Below are 19,227 nucleotides of genomic sequence, written 5' to 3'. Positions count from 1 at the left end.
TATCATAGGGCTGAAGGTGGAAAATGGGTAGTTGCTACTGTGATAATAGCTTTAATTGATAAAATTACGCAATTTATCATCTAAGGCTTCCCTTGCAAGTTGCAAGCCTTCTGAAGGCTCCAGAGTAACAAAACTGTTAGATCAGTCAGATTTTACTAATTTATCTCTAGTCTAGGCTGGAAGACATATTCTGGTGTTTTTTACTCTATCATCTTCCCAGAATCCTAAAAAGTGTTTTTTCATACCATATATACAAATAGAGATTTGATAAATCGTGGTGTAAAGGTGTATTAAGAATTGTAATGCAAAAAAATTATAAATGTAATGCACTCCACTATTGTCATGTATGTAAAAAATAATAAAAAAATCATAAATGGCCTATTTGCCTATGGAAGGGAGGAAACATTTTCTTCCACCATCCTAAAGTCTCCGATTGGCACTGATATAAAAAAAAAGTATACACATTTTAATACATTTTTTTACATGTACCCAGAAGCCCTCACAGGAAAATGAACACCCAAAGAAGTAGTTAGACCTGAATGCTTATATACTAGATTGGGCAAAGAATAATAAATTGGGAACATGTGACAAGAGGTTGGGCTAGACTCGTTAATTGTAGAGAATGACTAGGAATATAAGGGTTAAAAAGGTTTACTTGTGTATATTTCACAATTTCTGTCAGCCTTAACTTCCCATCTCTGGTGATAACATTGTCTCTTTCCTCTTGGTACAGTGAGGTCATCTTTCACATGGGAATTTCATCTCCTGCCTTCAGGGAGAAAAAAGGCCAGTGTGCCTTTCTTGTATTTAATGGCTTTAGGTGCCTTTAACAAAATAATCCATATGCCAGAGTATCTGTTTTGAGGTGATATGTTTAGTAGTCCTTCACCTACCCAGTATTTATGTTCTTGTTCTCACTTTTAAATTCTTTAATATTTTGAAGGCAATTAAAAAAAAAATTTAAAAGACTTTTCCCCTCACAGATGTGAGTGACTAGTGAAAATCAGATAGAAGTCATTGGATGCAGCTTGCAGGAAAAATCTTCAAAGGTTCTGGCTCTGCTGGTGGGTGAGCCTATCACCCTTACCTCTTTCTCCTTCTGCCTGAGACAAGACTTGAACACAGAGACTGGAAAGACCCTCTTGTACCACAGCCAATTGAAGGCCAAAATGCGGGATGGCAGAGCCAAAGGATGAAGGTACCCAGGTACATGATGACTTCGGATCTATCACCCTGGGATGCTTTAACTGTTGTGGTGTGAAGTGATAAAAAAATCAATAAGAGTGTAAGTTATAGGTTATAGATTACTAAAAAATATAGATTACAGATATAAGATTTTGATAAGTGAGATAAGACAATTATAAAGCAAGAACTGTCATAGGTCTTAGACTCCATTTTGCTGCCTTCTATTAAAAAAAATCTATTACAAGAGCTGTTTCTGAGAAACTGAAATGAAAGTTGTTTTCTTATAATATATTGTTTTATGTACTTCGTACCCCACAAAATGTAATCAACCCAGGAAGGATATGGTGGTCTTGGTGACCCAAGACTTTGAAGTAGATTCTCACCTGGCTAACCACCTGCTGGAACTCAAGATAAGGTTGTCTAACACCTGCTCAGATCCAAGATGCGATTGTCTTGAGTTGTTGTGCTAATTGCTGTCTTAATCTTCTGTGACTGGCTTGCTTGCATGACGCTAAGAAAAGTCCCTAAGCTATAGTTTTTGTCCTTAAATTCCCAAGACACAGGCCAGGAAGTTGCTGTTCTCCCACAGAGCTTCAGTCTCTATGGGTGGGAGACAGTTCCTGGCCAGGTAAATAAAGCTCTCTTTGGTTTGAATTAGGACATAAGAGTATTTTCTAAAGCAGCTCCCCATAACAAAACCAAACTTTAGTTTTAGATATTTCCCCTTAAGAAGCCATAAGTCCCACAGTCTCTGCCTGTTAGCTCGCAATCTTGGCTGCTTTGGGAATAATGTGGGGTATTTTAAAACATACTAAGGCTTGGGCCTCACCTTCCAAGTGTCTGATTTTACTGATTCGTTCCCTAAACATTGACTTTGTAAAAGTTGCCCCTGGTGATTGCCCTCCGCTCAGCTGATTTCGTGAACCTCGGGTTTCGCTTTTTTCTGAAGCGCTTGTACCCTGGCAGGGCGGGGCTTAGGTCTAAGTGAGTGACAGAGATCACGCGGGATCTTCTGGGGCCGACCAGGCCCCGCTCCCTCAGATGTGTATANNNCGCCCCTGCCCCCGCCCCGCCCCCGCTCCGGAGACACCCAACGCGCTCAGCCGCCAAGCCGGCTCTGAGAACGCGTATGTGCGCCTGCGCAACGCTGGGCCCCGCGGGTCGTTTGAATTGCGTACCTGGAGCTGTTTGCCGCGATCCGGGTTTCCCACCGAGACCGGAATATCTACAGCTTGCTACCCAGCCGCCAGCTACCCGCAAGAGGTCGGAGTCTGGTGTTGGGGCGGGGTCTCTCACCTCGGAAGCACCGCTTGGCAGGTGGGGACGCGGGCAGCACCGGGTGGGGCGGAGCACCGGTTGGAGAGTCCTTGGCTTGGTTTAGTTTGAGTGATTACTTTGGAGCGGCCCCTTCTCACTTATGCTGGGAGTGACTAGAAACAGTTATTTTCCCTCTCTCCGCCTCATTACCAAACTCAGACAGTGAAGGCCCCACCCCGCCCACCCCAATGCTTCTTTGGGCCCATTTTGAAATTACATTGATTTTTTAAAAATGCATATGTATTTTGCATTTTAAAAGAAAGTATCAATGTTGGCTTATGTGGAAATAATGTTTTGGTCTTAACTGAATTCTTAAGGAAATGACCCAGGTTATCCCCTGTACCCTGTTTTGGAATCCGTTGACCGCAGAAGGCTGGCTAAGACTCGTCAGTACTGTGCTTTGGTTAGAAACTGAATTTTGTAGAATTGAAAGGAATTGTTCTTGAGTTTTATACTTTCCTTTCAAGGAACAGTGATTTACTCATATTTACTATTCTTGGATTCTGAAAATAAACAAATTTGTCTAGCTTTTCTTTTTCTAAAAAAATGTGTTTATATATTTTTTATTCAGAGACTTAAAGGATGGCTTCCTCAGATCTGGAACAATTATGCTCTTATGTTAATGAAAAGATTGGCAATATTAAAAAAACTCTGTCATTAAGAAACCTTGGTAAGTAAAAGATTCACTGACTTTCTATGTACAAAATGCATTGTGATTATTGTTCCTCTTTAAATGATATCTTATGACTGATTAAGTGAATGTATGTAAGGTAATTTTAGATTTTGAATAGTGACTTTTAAAACACTTTGTTGAATATTGCAGAGGATACTTGTGCCGATGAGCTAAATATTCATTAACTTCATTACTTATAGTTTTCTGGTGTGTGTGTGTACATGCCACTAGTAAGATTTGAAATGTATGTGGCATCCATGGTTCTCAACCTTAATATATATGCTAAAAGAAAAGGGGTGGGGGGAAAAAAAAAACAACTGAAGTGGAAGATTCAGAGATGGACTTAGTCCATAAACCATCTCCCTGCCTGCTCTGTAGAAAGCTTATTCCTTTATATCACAGAAACAGCTAATTAAAAATGAATTTTTTTTTTTTACATTTACAAATTGGAAGTTATAACCGTCTTTGAAAATATCTTGACATGCTGGGAAAGGATGATGTAATGAAAGTTCAAAGAAACAGATGATCCTTGTCAAGTTGAAAATGTTAAAAAAAAAAAAAAAGGTTTCCCACAGCCTTGTTTAGAAGAGTTAAAGATTTATTGATAAGGGCTGGGGCTGGGGCTCAGCCATAGTGCACTTGCTTGGCATGTGTGAGGCACTGGGTTTGATTCTCAGCACGGCATATAAGTAAATAAATAAAGGTCTATCAACAACTCAAAAAAATTAAAAAAAAATTTATTGATAGATGGAATTCCATCTACTGGGAAGATTATGATGAACTTTTAGTGTAGTTTGTGTTATGAATTCATAGTTTAGAGCTATTTTCAAATATGAAATTACCATGTTGAATATGCTCTTTTGATTTACACATACCCTCCCAAGAACTATATTCTCAATCATTATTGAGAACTTCTAATAAAGTTCCTTCCTCCATTTTAGTTATGGTTCACATACTCTAGAAAAGCTATAGGCACTGTGTACTCAGTGTAGCAACCCCCATCATTTCACACATTAGGAAACTGAGACTCTCAGAAGTCCAGTGGCTTGCCCAGTTCCCCAGCTCATGAGTACTCAGTTGGAATGACAGTTTGAATCTTGATTTCCAGTGTAGAATCCTTTCTACTTCTATGCCAATTTTTTTTTTTTTTTTTGGTGGGGGGTTAAAAATGATTTTTGGATTTTTAATAAGCTGCCTTGTTTTGATTCTTTTTCTGTAGGCATGATTACAGTTGAATTAAAAGATCTAACTTGGAGATCTGTAAAATTAGATTCAACTGGCCACCAAAGCAGAGGCCAATCTGAAGCAGTCAGGCCTGTTAAACAGATTACTATGTACTGGGCAATTGTTATTTTGTAGATGGGGAGAATAATTTGTTTTCATAGCCTATTTATTAAAGCCAGGTAATTTGTCTGCCATTTTGGCTACTATAACCTATTAGCTGACTACTATCAAAGGAATGAATTTACTCAATTGATTATATTGCTTCAAATCAGTAAAAAAAAGACCCTAAAAATTTAGATGCCTAAAAGTTATATGAGATACCAGTGCACAAGGAAGACATATTGTATCCGCTTTGTTTTTACTCTCTGAAATTATTCTCAGTAGAAATTTTAGAACTTTTTTTTAACCTTAAAAATGGTCAAAATTTATTTTAAAATGTGATAGCAAGATGGGGCTGTAGCTCAGTTGGTAGAGCGCTTGCCTAGCACGTTTGAGGCACTGGTTTGATCCTTAACACCACAAAAAAATAAAATAGAGGTATTGTGTCCATCTACTATAAAAAATAAAAAAATAAAAATAAAAACGTGACAAAGAAGAGGAGAAAAGAATTTTATATGGGTACTAGAAAACATTTTATTTAGAGTAATGGATTTATTACTTATATTGGTTATTGTAAAGCCTAAAATTCGTTAATTAATCATCAAAATCTCCATAGTTTGAAAAAGGCAAATTTTATAAAAAGGAGAGTATAGAAAATTCTAAGTAAAAGAGCAAAATTAAAAGATATTCAAAATGAACTAATGCTCAGTGTGTCAGTAATGTCAAATGTTGGTGCTTTAGTAAGAAATAAAATTGAAAGACTTGAGACATAAATATTTATTAATTACATCTGTACTTATATGTATATGTGTACAAAGGTCCCTCATTAAATGATGGGCATACATTCAAAGATATGCACTCAAAAGTGATTTTGTCATTTTTGCAAATATCATGCTGTGCGCTGACACTTACGTTTTAAATTACTACATGCCTATGCTTTATAATGTAGCTATCATATGCATAAAGTCCATCACTGACCAAAAGATCATTAGGCCAAACATTGCTTTATGTTATAAACTCAGAGAAATCAGTGCACACCTCATAATGTTATGAATAGATAGACCTGTAGAACTAAAAAGAGAATCTTTAACAAGACATGTCCAATTAGACAATGATAAATGAAAGTTTCCACTGCTGAGAAGTAGAAAAATGACTTTTTTTTTTTTTTTTTAAAGCTGCTGGAACAAGGGGGTATCATTTCCTGGCTTTCTGAGTCCTCCACGTTCTCCCTATGGTTCTTTCAGCACCTGCGTAGCACAGAAACCAAGGGCTCCTGAGCCTAGGAGAGGGAGTCTAGAAACAGATTGCAAGAACAGTGGACTCCTGATACTCCACAACTTTTATTAATTTATTTTAATTGTTATGAGCTGAGTGTCAAAGTCAATTAGCATCGCTCAACTAGATGGAATAATATACTGCTTCTTATTATGATGATGAAAGGCAGTTAGCATTCACTGAGTGTTTTACTAGGTTCCAGACTCAGTACTTAGTCTGTCTTCTATATACTTTCATAGTGACCATAGGCCTAGGTACTGGTGTCTCTGTTTTCAAGTTTGGAGAATCTAGCCTTTTCAGTCTACTGCCTTTATAATCTACAAGTATGGCCAAAGTGTGCTTTTATTTATGTTTTTCATTGCTTTGTTGCTGGAAATGAAGACAGAGAGGTTTAATTATGACTGTAGGTTTTCTTTTGTGCTTTTGTTCTGCCCTTCATATTTTTTTTTTTTAATTACTTCTTCTGTTTCTAAGGAGGAAGGGATTCTGGTTTTCCCATTCTCAAATTTATGAAGCTAGAGAGAGGCACTAGGAGGTGGAACTGGGAATATGAAAACTTGCTGCTTTATACATTTCTTGTGTGTGTTTCTTCTTTATACATTTCTTGTGTGTGTTTCTTCTCTGCACCCTGGAGTTATCACTAGCCCATGACTTTTTATGTCACTGTCTCTTTTAGGACTTTTTTTTTTTTTTTTTCACTTTAAACACAGAAAAATTATTTTTTTTTTCTGTCTTAAGGTTAAAGTCAATTTTTGACTCAAATAACACAAATATAATTCAGAAAGGAATTGATGAAAAGTTTGTTCAAGAAATGACAAATGTATATTATAGCCAAGTACACATCTCAATTCACAGTATTACTCTTTTTAAAAAAATTTTTCATTTGTTCTAACTTTTTAGATAGTGTAAATATGAATCCCAGGCCTATATTACAAATTGCCATAGAGAACTCCTCTCAACCCCACCCCTACCCGCCACACACATACCAGAGGACTAATTGAAAACACCAGCTTGTGATTAGAATTTGGGGATTGAACTTTCACTGAAGATATATCCTTTGAACAGGGGTCCTGGCCTCCTTTGAGATACTAATTTCCAACCACCTGTATTTTGAAGCCACAAAGCCTTGGATCCTACCCTCCTTAAAGTGAAATGCATCCACTTGATGATGTTGACAGTCTCCTCCAGCATCCCTCCACACTCCCTAGGTCAGAGCTGCTGCAGCATCAGTTCATGTGCACTACGAAGAGTGTCTGTGGATCCCTCTTCACATTGGAACCTTTGGGAATTTATCTTATTGTTAAGAAGGCTCAGTGAAGCAGGTAGAGGGGTGTTTATTTTATCTAATATTTGTAGGTGTTTATTATTATGAAGGAATTTGCTAAAAACAAAAGCCTCAGAGGATTCCTTGTATGTGCCTTTCCCCTACTTCTCTCCCATGCTTAGAAATGACATCTGTAGAGTCTCTAGGAAACAGGTCCCCGGCATGAAGCACCTCCAATGCTTCCAAGGCAAAGCTATCTGCCCCAAGAGTTTGCATGGTTATTGAATGCTATTGTTTTTACATATACTTTGTTTTCTACTTTATCTTTGTTTATAACAGGCCAGGAACCTACCTTGAAGTCAATATTAAATCAAATAGAAGATGAGATCATTGTAGTAAATGAACTTCTAAATAAATTTGAATTGGAAATTCAGCATCAGGAACAAACCAATACTTCACTCAAGGTACTATTTTCCTAATGAAGAAACAAAGTAAAAAGGCAACAAATACAAACTCCATAATTACCAGCTAATCTGGAAGCATTCTTTAAGTTTATAATGTTCTTAGCTTTGTAAATTATTAATGGTGTGAAGTGCTGTTTGTATTTTATGATCCTAGTATAAAGGATTCTGAGCACAGCTATTTCTTCATGCCAGTGGAATTGAACTTTACTAAAAAGAAGAAATAATTCTTGGTAGGTTTAATGTAAGCAAATGGTCCCTTGGGAGAGTGATGTGTGAAGAATACCTTCCTCAGGTGAGAAGACGTGGGTTCTCACAGTGGCTGCCTTTGGCACCCTCTGCCATACCAAGAAAGCCACTTTACCTCTTGAGATCTCAGGATCTGCATTTAAAAAATAATACTGGGTTATTTCTTAGCCTTTTTTTATTTCTGTATTTCTACATTTTTGTAAAATGTAATATAAGGGTTCTTCAGTAAAGGAAAATTTGAGCCTCACTTATATGTACATTTTGTTCTAAATAAGACTTCTAATTGACTTCAGCTAATAAAGGTGCTGTATACTTCCTAATGAAAAAATAGTCTGTACAATAATTACCTCTTGGTGTTTTTAGGGCCATTGACGTGTTCAATGGGGCTGAACAATCTGGCCTCTGGTCCCTGTCAGACTTGTGATCCTTATGTAAAGACTTTTCAGCTATAGGAATGGGTATAATCATATCTATCTATATATGTATATGTATGTATGTGTGTGTGTGCATATATATATATATATATGCCCACACACACACATACCTACACACACACACACACACACACACACACATATATATACACAAACACACACACTATTAGTCCACATGAAATTAGTGTCTATGAGCATCATTTAACTCTTCAAAAGAAAAGCTGTCATAAATTCAAAATTGAAGCAGTATCGCTATTTCAACTCTATTCTATTCAAGAACGCCCAGGATTTGTGGTAAACCTAGAGAATGTTCAAATGAGAACTGAAGGATATTTGGAATTTCTGTTTGCATTATGGTTGGGAGCCAGATAATAGGAATCTAATAGGTACAGAGTATTCTCATTAAAGTTTGCATAATGTCATTTCCTCAAATTCTAGCAGCAGTTAAAGATTTTTTAAAAATTCAGTTATGATCTAGTAGAGATATTCATTAAGCTGGAATGTATGCATGACCACATGAAATCATTCCAAGCAGCATTTCGTAGTTGTCATCTGTGTAGGCATTGTCACTTGGTACTGTCATATATGTAACACTGGGGAATGCAGGTTAAGTTAGCAAAAGCAGTTTATCAGAATGAAAAAAAGATCAGTCTTTCATCTATTTCTTAGTTGCTTCCCAAGGTTAGAGTGTTGGAAAAACTTAAACTTCAATCTTGCTTTGTAATGTAGTTATAGTGATTTTTCTCTGATGAAGTCTAGTAGGGAACAATATTATATCACTGTCCAAAAAGCTCTAGAAGCCAAAACTCTTGTTTATTATTTATTTTTTTTCCTCTGGTTTCGGGCATCAAACCTAAGGCCTCATACCTGTGCAAGCTTTGTGGTTCATCACTGAGCTATAACCACAGCCCCTAAGATTTTTTTTTTTTTTTTTTTTTTTTTTAATAAATATTGCTGTACCCAGTGATTTTTCCCCTTTCATTCTGTATCCTCAAACCTCACAATCACTGTGATTATGGTTCATAGTTTTTTTTTGTCTTTATAATATCTTATAACACACAGGAAGGAAATTAATGAGCATTTAAAAATTTTAGGAACTCTGTGAGTCTCTTGAAGAAGACTATAAAGATGTGGTACATCTCAAAGAAAATATTCCTTCCCATTTGCCTCAAGTAAACGTAACCCAGAGCTCGTAAGTATACTTATAATTATTTTTCTTGCTATCTGGACTTAAACCCATGAAAACAAATATCTCAGAACCATTTTCTGTATCATGTGCTTGTTATTTTGTTGGTTGTAATCCATTTTTTTTTTTTTTTTGTCATGTGCAGTAGAAACTATATGTCCTCCTATTTTCACCAGTTTTCTTATCCTGCATCTTTGAGGAATATTTTTCCCTACTTGAAGTGCGTTTTTGAAATAAAATATTGATGGCAGAGAACTGGAGAGATGGGAAAGGAGAAATACTAGAAGACAAAACACAGGCCCTCCCAAATTATAAAGACAGAAGATGATGGAAGATCCTACTCAAGAGTCAGGCAGTGAGAACAAGGGAAGGAAGGGCAGACAAAACCTCAGAGAAGCGTAATGGACAGTGATGGCTAAGAGACATGAGGCAGGCTTCTGAGGGGCAGGCTCCCGAGGCTCTCTACTCACTCGTTCTTTCTCTTAGAGCAGTTTCTCAGCCTCAGCCCCATTGCTGTTTTAGGCAGGTAGTTCCTTGTTGTGAGATTAGGGTATTCAGTAGCATCCCTGATTTCTACCCTCTGGATGCCAGGTGCATCCCTCCTCCATACCTAGTTGTGGCAATGATGGTCTTCAGGCATTGCCAAGTATCCTCTGCAGGCATATTCTCCCTGGACTGCTTTAGAGTAAGAATAAACTTGATAAACTTCTCTTCTGAAAAATAGCTAAAGAAACACTCAACTTAGCTCTTTCCCCCCTCCTGTTTTGCTGACCTTTCTCCCAGGAGTCCTAGTGCCTAGCTCTTCATTACCACCATTCTTATGAAACTGATGGCTTGCAGGTCACAGAGAGGTTGAAGTCCCTCTAGCCCTGGTTCTGCTTTCCAGGTCCTGCATTGTCTACCCCTTTAGAGATGCTGCTTCTGCACTGTGGTTGGTTCCTTAGCTGTTATCCCATATCTGACCCGGCTGCTTGCTTTCCCTCTGCCATTCCATAAATTACAAGTGTCTCCTGAAGCTATTTACTCTTGCTTAACTAACTCTATTGTTAACGCTCACAAATGTCCAGCTCCAGTCATGACACATCTTAGTTCTAGTGATTTCGTGGCCTACTGGGAATCTAATGAAGGAAATATTTTCTCTTCGAACTTTGCAAGTCTAGGGCAGAACTCACCAATTGTCTTATTACTCATCACCCAAACTGCTGGTCCTGTCCTCCCATCAAATAGCAGGGACTTGGCATCCTTACTTTGCCTCACTGTCTTGTAGCCATCACCGGTCCATTCTGCTTCTCTGGGGTTTTGTCTGTCCGTCCTTTTCCTTATTCTTACTGCCTGACTGTATAAGATCTTCCATCATCTTTTGACTTTATGATTCGGGAGGTCCTGTGTTTTCTCTTCCAGTATTTCTTCTTTCCCATGTCTTCTATTCTCTGCCACCAAAATTTTACTTCTAAAAAGTACTTTGAGTAGATAAAAACATTCCATGACCCAATTAAAGAAACAGAAAAGTTTTGAAATGTGTCATATATACAGAAAAGTGATTAAAGTATTACTTTTACAAATTGAAGAATAATGATACAAACATCCGTGTTCTACTAGCCAACTTAAGAAACAGAACATTACCAATACCTTAAAAATACTCCTAATGCAGACCCTCTCTCTGTCACAGAGGTACTCACTTTCCTGTCCTTGATGACAATCCTGCCCTTTCATGTGTGTTTCCACAAATAGTATATTGTTTAAACTTGGAAAACTGAAAGGCAAACAGTGAACCTTGCCACTAGGAAAAGAATTATAGTGCTGCTGATGGTTGAAGGTCTCCAGGAATGAAAGCTCTTCAGTGTCTCTGGTTGTGATCAGCATGCCTGAGAATTTTCCTGCAAGAAGAGAAGACTAGTGGACAAGGTTATGAGAGAATACTAGAGAACAGAGTCATCACCTATATCTTCAGGATTGTAGTATGTGTCAGACTTTAGACATCTGGCAGGAATATGACAGGAGAACAGGAGTTCACTGAGGGTTGAAATTCTCTGGGGGTAGGTCAAGCAGAACCTTTCTGTAGGTTGAAATGATTGTTGTTGACTGATAACACACAACAGGGCTTGCAGGAGCAATCTGGCGCTTACTTAGCATATGGTGAAGACAAGCAAGTATAGGAAAAAGTAAGGCAGTTTCTCAGTGGAGTCTCACATTAGCATTCACATTAGGATGATGATATCTTCACATTGGGCATCTTTATCTCAATAGCCCACAACAGCCATTTGGGCCTACCTGATTGCTCTCTGTCTGGTGCTCAGCTGTAGTCTTGGGGATTCCCTATGCTTGCTTCTGTGTTGGATTTTTTGTTTCCTGGTGTTTTCTTTCTTGTAGTGGTCAAGCCACTATGGCCACAGAGTTTTGTTCCTTCCCTGGCAGTTAAACAGCCTAGAAGCTACAGTCTTTCTTGAGCTACATCAGGCTTTTCATTAAATAAAGTTAGGCAGACTGAATATAGTGACCCGTGCTCATTGCTGGCAACTACAATGAGTCCATAATAGGCAACAACTGACACAAGCAACAGGGTGAATTAGAATAAATGGAGGTCTAAGATGAGTAATGTTGGCAGTTCAGAACTATGGAAGTTGGGAAGAGATGTCTAGCATATATCCTATGTAGTCTATGTTTCAGGTATGTGAGTAAATATAGCTGTATTATTGAAGAGTTGGGGACTTATTTTTTCTTTAACATTTCCTTCACTATTTAATCTTAATAGTGAAGGGATAGGAAAAATGTTGGCTATAAAATTATTATAACAGGATGAGTCATGTGTTTATTGATTATTTTCAGTTGGGAAAAATTTCCAGGATACTGCTTAATTTTGACAATTACCTGTTCATATGTACATCTCTATTTTTCAGGGTTAAAGGACCAGATCTTGACCCTGATGGACCAGTCAAAGTTGAGGAATCTGTATCCATAAAGAAGACTCCCAAAGAACAAAAAAGTATTAACAGTATTAAAGAAATGCTGTTTATAACTACTGATGAGTTCAATGGTGTTCCTGCGTAAGTTGTTTTTTTTTTTGGTACTGGGGATTGAACTCAACTACTGATCCACATTCCCAGCACTATTTTGTGTTTTATTTAGAGAGAGTCTCACTGAGTTGCTTAGCTTTTTGCTGAAGCTGGCTTTGAAGTTATGATCCTCCTGTCTCAGCCTCCCAAGCTGCTGGGATTACAGGCATGCACTACAGTGCCCAGCCCAAGATAGATTTTAATGTTTAACTTTTGAATAATCAACATACATGATTATTTAGATCATAAGGCCTGATTATATTAATTGTAATATGTGGAGTACAAATCCTAGTCTTATCTAAAATATTTTTGCATTGTGTTATGAAAAGGTAGGAAATATTTTGTTGAAAATGCTCAAAATCAGGTTTTTTTGTTTAGTTGTAAAAATCTCTTTTCATAGAAATTTAGAGATTTTGCTTATGTCTTCTCTAGGACCATTCTGTGATACAGATTTACCTAAGTATATCAGTTTTGTGGTAGTTTTAAATTGAGTATGTGTGTAGATTTGAGAATTAGAACAGAGTACATGTGTGGTTTCCATTTGTCTCTTGTACCACATCTTGTTGAGTCTGCTATATTCTAAGCACCTTGTCACTGAGGAGACACAGGAATGAATAAGATGAGATGCCTCCCCTAGAGGGAGGTTTCCTTTGCTTGTTACAGATGGCAGTAATGGGGAAGTAATTATGGAAATCCCTGCTCTTAAACTCTCCTAATTCTGGGGTTTTATGTAACTTCTAAGTTTTATATTATATTACATTTATTGTTCCTTTTATTACAGATAATATATATAGAGTTAGAAAATATTTATTGTCAGAAAATAAAACTCATTTGTAATTCTACCACTCAGAAAAGACATGGTATTTCTTTCTAGATTTTATTTTATTACACACACATAACAGGTATTTCTGATTGTTTTTACAATGTAGTTAAACTATAATTTACTTTTTTTAAATCCGGAATTTTTTCTTCATTAACTATCACTGAAAACTTGGATTTTAATAGTTGTGTAATATTTCATTACATAACCATCCTATAATTTATTTAAGGATTCCCTTTTTTAATATAAAACTTTTAATTGGGTTGTTTATTTTCTTATTGTTGAGTGAAAGTTCTTTGCATATCTTTTCTTCTCTGGTGGTCCCATTGTGCGTCTGCCATATGCCATACATTTTGTAATTGCCTCACAGTGCTTGGGTTTTCTGTTCTGTCCCTTGCCCCCACCTTCCGCAATATGGTTTGAGAAGTTTGTATTGACATATCTTCAAGTTCACTAATTCTTTGCTTAGTTGTGTCTGGTCTGCTGATGAGCCCATCAAAAACTTCTTCATTTCTGTTCCAGGGTTTTTAAATATCTAGCATTTTGTATTGATTCTGGAGTTCTCTCTATTTACTTTACCCATCTGTTCTTGTATTTTGTTCTTTTTAAATTAAAGTCCTTAGAATATTAAACAGTTATTTCAATTAGCAGTTTGATTCTTCCAGAATCTGTTATTACTGAGTCTGCTTCTGATGCTTGCTTTGTCTCTTCAGACCATGCTTTTTATCTTTTTATTATGCCTTGCAATTTTCTGTTGAGAGGTTAGGCTTAATCTCCAGCACACCTCGTTCCCCCCCCCCCCAAAAAAAAAGCAAGCTGCGTGGAGCGTACCTGGTAATAAGAACTGAGGCTTCTAGTAAGGGTTTTTGTTGCTGTGTTTAGGAGCTGGGCTGTTAATATTTGCTATAGATGTCAGAGTATTCAGTTTCTTATAGTTTCTATTGTTTGTCTTCCCTGTTGTTTTTGGATTCCCCTAGAAACTCCTTCTTGAATAGATTCTGACTTGTAGCTTGCTCAATTTTGATCCACTATTAACATTAGAGACTTGTTGGCTGGTGGTAAAGTATGGTGGTTAGGAAGCATTGTATCATCTGGTGGTTAATTCTCAGGCTTTTCGGTGGGTTTGACCAAGGGCTGACTCTGGTTTCTTAGCTAGAGGACCTAAAGTTCTGTGATCCCATAAAGCTCTGTTAGTTTCTTCTTTGGAGGAGAGAACTGCTGTAGGTATAATTCACAATAGTTATTTTTCCTTGAGCTATCTCAAAATGATTATGTTTTCCCTCATGCTGTTAAAAGAGAATTTTTCTTTGAACTGCACCATTAAAAGCTGGGAGGGGGAAGCTATCTTAGAGATAAAACTAATGAACATGGGGGGCTCCCTAAGCTGGTTCCCAGGATTTTTTAGATTTCAAACTAATTCAAAATGAACCTAAGCGATTTATCAGTTACTGTTAAAGTATTCTTGTAGTTACTAGTTCAGTGGCTTCTCTTCCCAGGAAGCTGAATTTCTCTGTATTTCCTTGTGATTTCAGTTTGGGAGCCAATGCTTTGCCCTAGAACCTCAGTTCTCTGATGGATTGAAGAAGAGTTATGGTTTTAGTTTGTTCTTGAGAAGACTGGAAAGAGGAGAGGAGTTCAAAGTTCTTTACTATCAGAGTTCTGCATCCCCTTTTTATTCCTATTAATAGTGTATAAATGAGAATACCCATCTTGTCTCAGCCTTGCTAGCATTACCTACTGTCTTAAAAATTATTGCCAGGTAGTCCCTTGAAAGATACCTGCTACAATTTTGAGACAAGTATTGAGGCTGACATTTCTCTTTAGTCTTTTTTTGTTTTGTCACTCCATCATTTCCTTTACTGACAACTTTATTTCCACAGAATCAGTTTGACACTTTAATGCTGTTCAGTTTTGCTTGTAGTTATTGCTGGTCATCACCTGAGCTACAGGGAAGAGCAAATGGCCATGAGGAGCAGTGGACAAGAAGTTCTTAGAAAATGCTGTGTGTAGGGGTGAAGGAAATTAGAACAGTGATGGTAGAGGACTCATTTTATAGGAATTCATTATTTAATGAATGAGACACAATGTTAAAAGATTATGATCAAGAAGAATGTATTTCAAATGTTTGACTTTCAATTATTAATTTAAAAGATTTAATTCTGAGAGTGGAGTTAAAGTGGAAAACATTGGCAAAGATAGGGGATGGATTCAGAGGAAATAAAGTGATAATCAAGAGGACTTGGAGGAATTCCTAAGTGCATTGTGGAGAGCGATGGTATTCGAATCGAGTTTGGAAATTGTGTTTAGAAAAAAACTGCTGCAGAAGTTTGGGAAAAAGAGGAATAATGAAAATGATTGCTTTTGGAAATATGAGCTTTCTCCTTTAAATTCCTTTATTATTTTATATTAAAGAACTTTTTTAAAAAAATATTTTTATTTGTTGTTGATGGACCTTTATTTTATGTGGTGCTGAGAATTGAATCAAGTTAGGCAAGAGCTCTACCACTGAGCCACAACCCCAGCCCAATACTAAAAAACTTTTGATTGGAAAACTGCCACCTTGAGTAGAAACTCTTTGACAGAGTTCAACATGATGAACTCACCATGGAATGCCACCCGTAAATTATTTGAGCTTATCTGTGCATCTTCACTTGGCCTTGAGCCAGGAAGATTTTGGTTTGGCATTGCAGACTATTTTGTGACCCCTCCCACTCAATGGATTGCACAATGCATGTGACCTCTGTCTTTGCTTCGCTAGGGAGACCACTCTCATAGCTGCAGAGTGGGGTGTAACCCATTGGAAAATGGACAGCCCACCTCCTACCTTATTTGGTAAAAGAACATCCAATGAAAAATCTTTGATGCTTCCCACATATAAATAAAGCAAATGGGCTTTTGTTCTCTCTTTCCAGTGTGGAAGCTCGACCCCTAAGGTTGAAGAGCCGTCCCATCCCCACTTTCTAACATTATTTCCTGTGTCCTGTGGTTTCTTTGCTGTTTTTCTGTTTCTTAACTTTATTTCAGAGCCAGCTTGTTACATGCAGAGGAATCCCGAATTTCATTGCCCACAGAGGACTCGGGCAAGAAACACAAAGCAACAGCTTGTTGAGGGGAGAATGAGGCAGATGATTGAGTCTTGGTTTTGGTGTGTCCAGAACCCTCAGAGTTGAGAGTTTCTGATTTTTATATTCTGAATCCTTGGTAACAGGACAGACAAACATGGAAGAAACAATTCTTTGAAGGACTTTGAGGTAGCCAGTAGAAAGGAGCATGGCTACAGACTGCTTTTGTGCTAAAATTCGGAAGCCTCTTATTCTTTATGTCCCCTCCCTAGCAGTTCTTCTTTGTCACTATCATCTTCTTTCCTGTGGCCTTTTTAACCTCATCTTCCCTTCCGCCCGCCCCCCACTACTGAACACATACTGTTTTCAGAAAATGATGCTACGGGTTGTATACTTTCTCAACATTGAAATTTTTCTTTGCACACATTTTTAAATGCCTAAATAAATACATCTTGTGGTTAGTTAGTTCATTTAAATTAAAATTTGCCTATTTTGAGTGTAAATATTGTATAGGTAGAGAATAGAAATTGATTAATGCATCCAGATATGAATTAGGGAAGCTAGGCACTGGTATGTTGCCACCTCAATTTAATTTTTCAGCTGTTGAGATGTGTCTGGTCTGTTTGAGAGTTGATATAAATTGTTTTTTAAAAAATATAAAGGATATTTGGGCCGAAATTGTAACTCAATGGTAGAGCACTTGCCTAGCATGTGTGAGGCATTGGGTTCAATTCTCAGCACCACATAAAAATAAATAAAATAAATGTCCATCAATAACTAAGAAAATTAGAAAAAATATATATAAAGGATATTTTGCTACAGTACAAATTTGTATTTTTCAAAGAAAGTAATTTGAAAAATATATATTTTTTTTACAGGTACATGAAATCCCGCTTGACCTATTGTCAAATCAATGATGTTATTAAAGAAATCAACAAAGCAGTAGTTAGTAAATACAAGATTGTACATCAACCAAAATCATCTATGAATTCTGTGGCCAGAAATCTCTATCATAGATTTATTAATGAAGAAACAAAGGACACTAAAGGTAAAATGATATGCATATACATGTACCTGTCAACTGTTGGGAGTCTGATTAATCATGAGCAGCAAAGCTGATTCTAGAAAATTCTAAATCTAGATGGTTAAATCTCAACCAGGGCAGTTTTCCAGCTAACAACATTTGTCATGCTGGAGACATTTTTAGTGGTAGCAGCTGGGTAAAGGGTGCTCCTGGCCTCTGGTGGATAGGAGCTAGGAGTGCTGCTCAAACACCCTACAAAGCATAGGACCGTGCCCAACATGGCTAATGCTGAGGAACACTGCTTTAGAGTCTGTTTTGAAACTATACCCAAAGTTTTGAGAATTAGAATTGTAATGATACTAGTTGGTCCTGCTTATATAGCACTTGCCCTGTGCCAGAGAATGTGCTGAAGTCTGATCCTCACACATCCCTATATCATTTTGCAGATGAGAGTTTAACTTATCCTAGGTCATCCGCTTGAATGGTAAGGCTACTCCATTCTGTTAACCACCACCATATAATGCCTCTCGATAAGTGAGTTGTTCAAGAGATACCATCAGGCAGCTGGTAATCTAATAAGCAGGGTCACCGTACTGAAATATGCAATTTTAGTAAGAATAATTAGTTTAGCAAGAATATAATTTTCTCACTTTGACTGGATAATGACAGTAACAATGACTAATGTCATTTATATTCAAACTTTAATGCCTTAAAGACTCATCTTAAAAGTTGTCTTCATAAAAGTTAGCACTAACACTTTTATTTTCAGGACAGTATTTTATAGTGGAAGCTGACATAAAGGAATTCACAACTTTGAAAGCTGACAAGAGATTTCATGTGATCCTGAATATCTTGCGACACTGCCGGAGGCTGTCAGAGGTCCGAGGGGGAGGACTTACCCGTTATGTCATAACCTGACCCTTGTAAGCTTTGGAATTAAACAGTAGAGTATAGAAGCTAGTCCTATGATTTTCTTACATATAATTTCTTTAGCTTTTCATTTTCTATTTGTTTCTTATAGAAACAAGATCTTTTTGGATAAAGTATGTATATTTTAAAGGTCACTTCTTTTCAGCAAATATTTAATCACCTACCACATAAGCCTCTCTACTAGGCACATCATGGACTAAACTTGCTCATGTCTAGTTTTGTGCTAGACCCCGTGAAACGGGTATAGATGTGATATCGCAAGAAAAAAAATCAAGAAGATGAGGTCAAGGATACCCATGTCAAATTCCATCAAAGGCATTTCAGCCTCTAGGTGACTTCCTAGAAGTGGATTTGAAGGTGGCTTATCTGATTATTGTGCTTTTCCACATGTCTTTAGGGACCAGCTCACCTAAAATGTATTCAGTATAACCCTGTCTGTAGACTTCAGCCTGTAATGAAAGTATATCAAGATAATGTGATGTCATGATGTAATAAATTTATATTTGTTATTCATCCTTGGTTTTTTGTTCGGAGCTCCTAAAACCCTTGTAATGTCCTGAGGGATAGGGATACATCTTTTGTACTTACTGGTCTTTGGCCTCAGTTCCTGACACAGAGCTCTTAAATCCCTTTGAATTTCCTTGCAACAGGAGCCTTTTGAGGGGGCTGGGGTTGTAGCTCATTGGTAGAACACTTGCATAGCAAGTGTGAGGCACTGTGTTCGATCTTCAGCACCATATAAAAATAAATAAAAGAGAGGTATTGTACCCATCTTCAACTAAAAAATATATGTTTTAAAAAAGGTGCATTTTTTTTGTTATAACAAGACAATTCTTGGTGGGCTCCTGGACAGCAGTGGATGGGGTCTGATCACAATGACTAGATGGCTGCAACTTTTAGCTCCCCAGCTATCCCCAGGAAGGGAAGAAGGGCTGGAAATAGTGTTAGTGATCAATCATGCCAACTTTATG

The 19,227-nt window shown here is 37.3% G+C and overlaps 1 protein-coding gene across 3 annotated transcripts; it reads left to right on the top strand.

The window, feature by feature from the left end:
* Window positions 1-775: 775 nt before the first annotated feature.
* Window positions 776-18,769, top strand: Ska1 (spindle and kinetochore associated complex subunit 1). Of its 3 annotated transcripts, none has more exons than XM_048806215.1 (7): window positions 776-1,206; window positions 3,074-3,172; window positions 7,377-7,501; window positions 9,276-9,373; window positions 12,265-12,411; window positions 17,181-17,350; window positions 18,096-18,769. In XM_048806215.1, the coding sequence occupies exons 2-7, from the start codon at window positions 3,085-3,087 to the stop codon at window positions 18,242-18,244; spliced, it is 777 nt and encodes a 258-aa protein (XP_048662172.1). In that variant the 5' UTR covers window positions 776-1,206; window positions 3,074-3,084; the 3' UTR covers window positions 18,245-18,769. The 3 variants fall into 3 exon arrangements, with proteins under 3 accessions (XP_048662172.1, XP_048662170.1, XP_015337721.1); XM_048806213.1 differs by lacking the exon at window positions 776-1,206 and adding an exon at window positions 2,270-2,448; XM_015482235.2 differs by lacking the exon at window positions 776-1,206 and adding an exon at window positions 2,271-2,502.
* The last annotated feature ends 458 nt before the right edge of the window (window positions 18,770-19,227 follow it).

Source organism: Marmota marmota, unplaced genomic scaffold, assembly GCF_001458135.2.
Source record: "Marmota marmota marmota unplaced genomic scaffold, marMar, whole genome shotgun sequence".
Taxonomy (NCBI): Eukaryota; Metazoa; Chordata; class Mammalia; order Rodentia; family Sciuridae; genus Marmota; species Marmota marmota.
Note: the sequence above shows the minus strand (reverse complement) of the source record. Positions and strands in the feature narration are given on the sequence as shown.

Coding starts and splice junctions, on each gene's coding strand:
- Ska1 (XM_048806215.1), top strand. CDS start 3,085: ATGGCTTCCTCAGATCTGGAACAATTATGCTCTTATGTTAATGAAAAG. Junction 3,173..7,376: donor TCTGTCATTAAGAAACCTTG/GTAAGTAAAAGA, acceptor TGTTTATAACAG/GCCAGGAACCTACCTTGAAG. Junction 17,351..18,095: donor AGAAACAAAGGACACTAAAG/GTAAAATGATAT, acceptor TTTTATTTTCAG/GACAGTATTTTATAGTGGAA.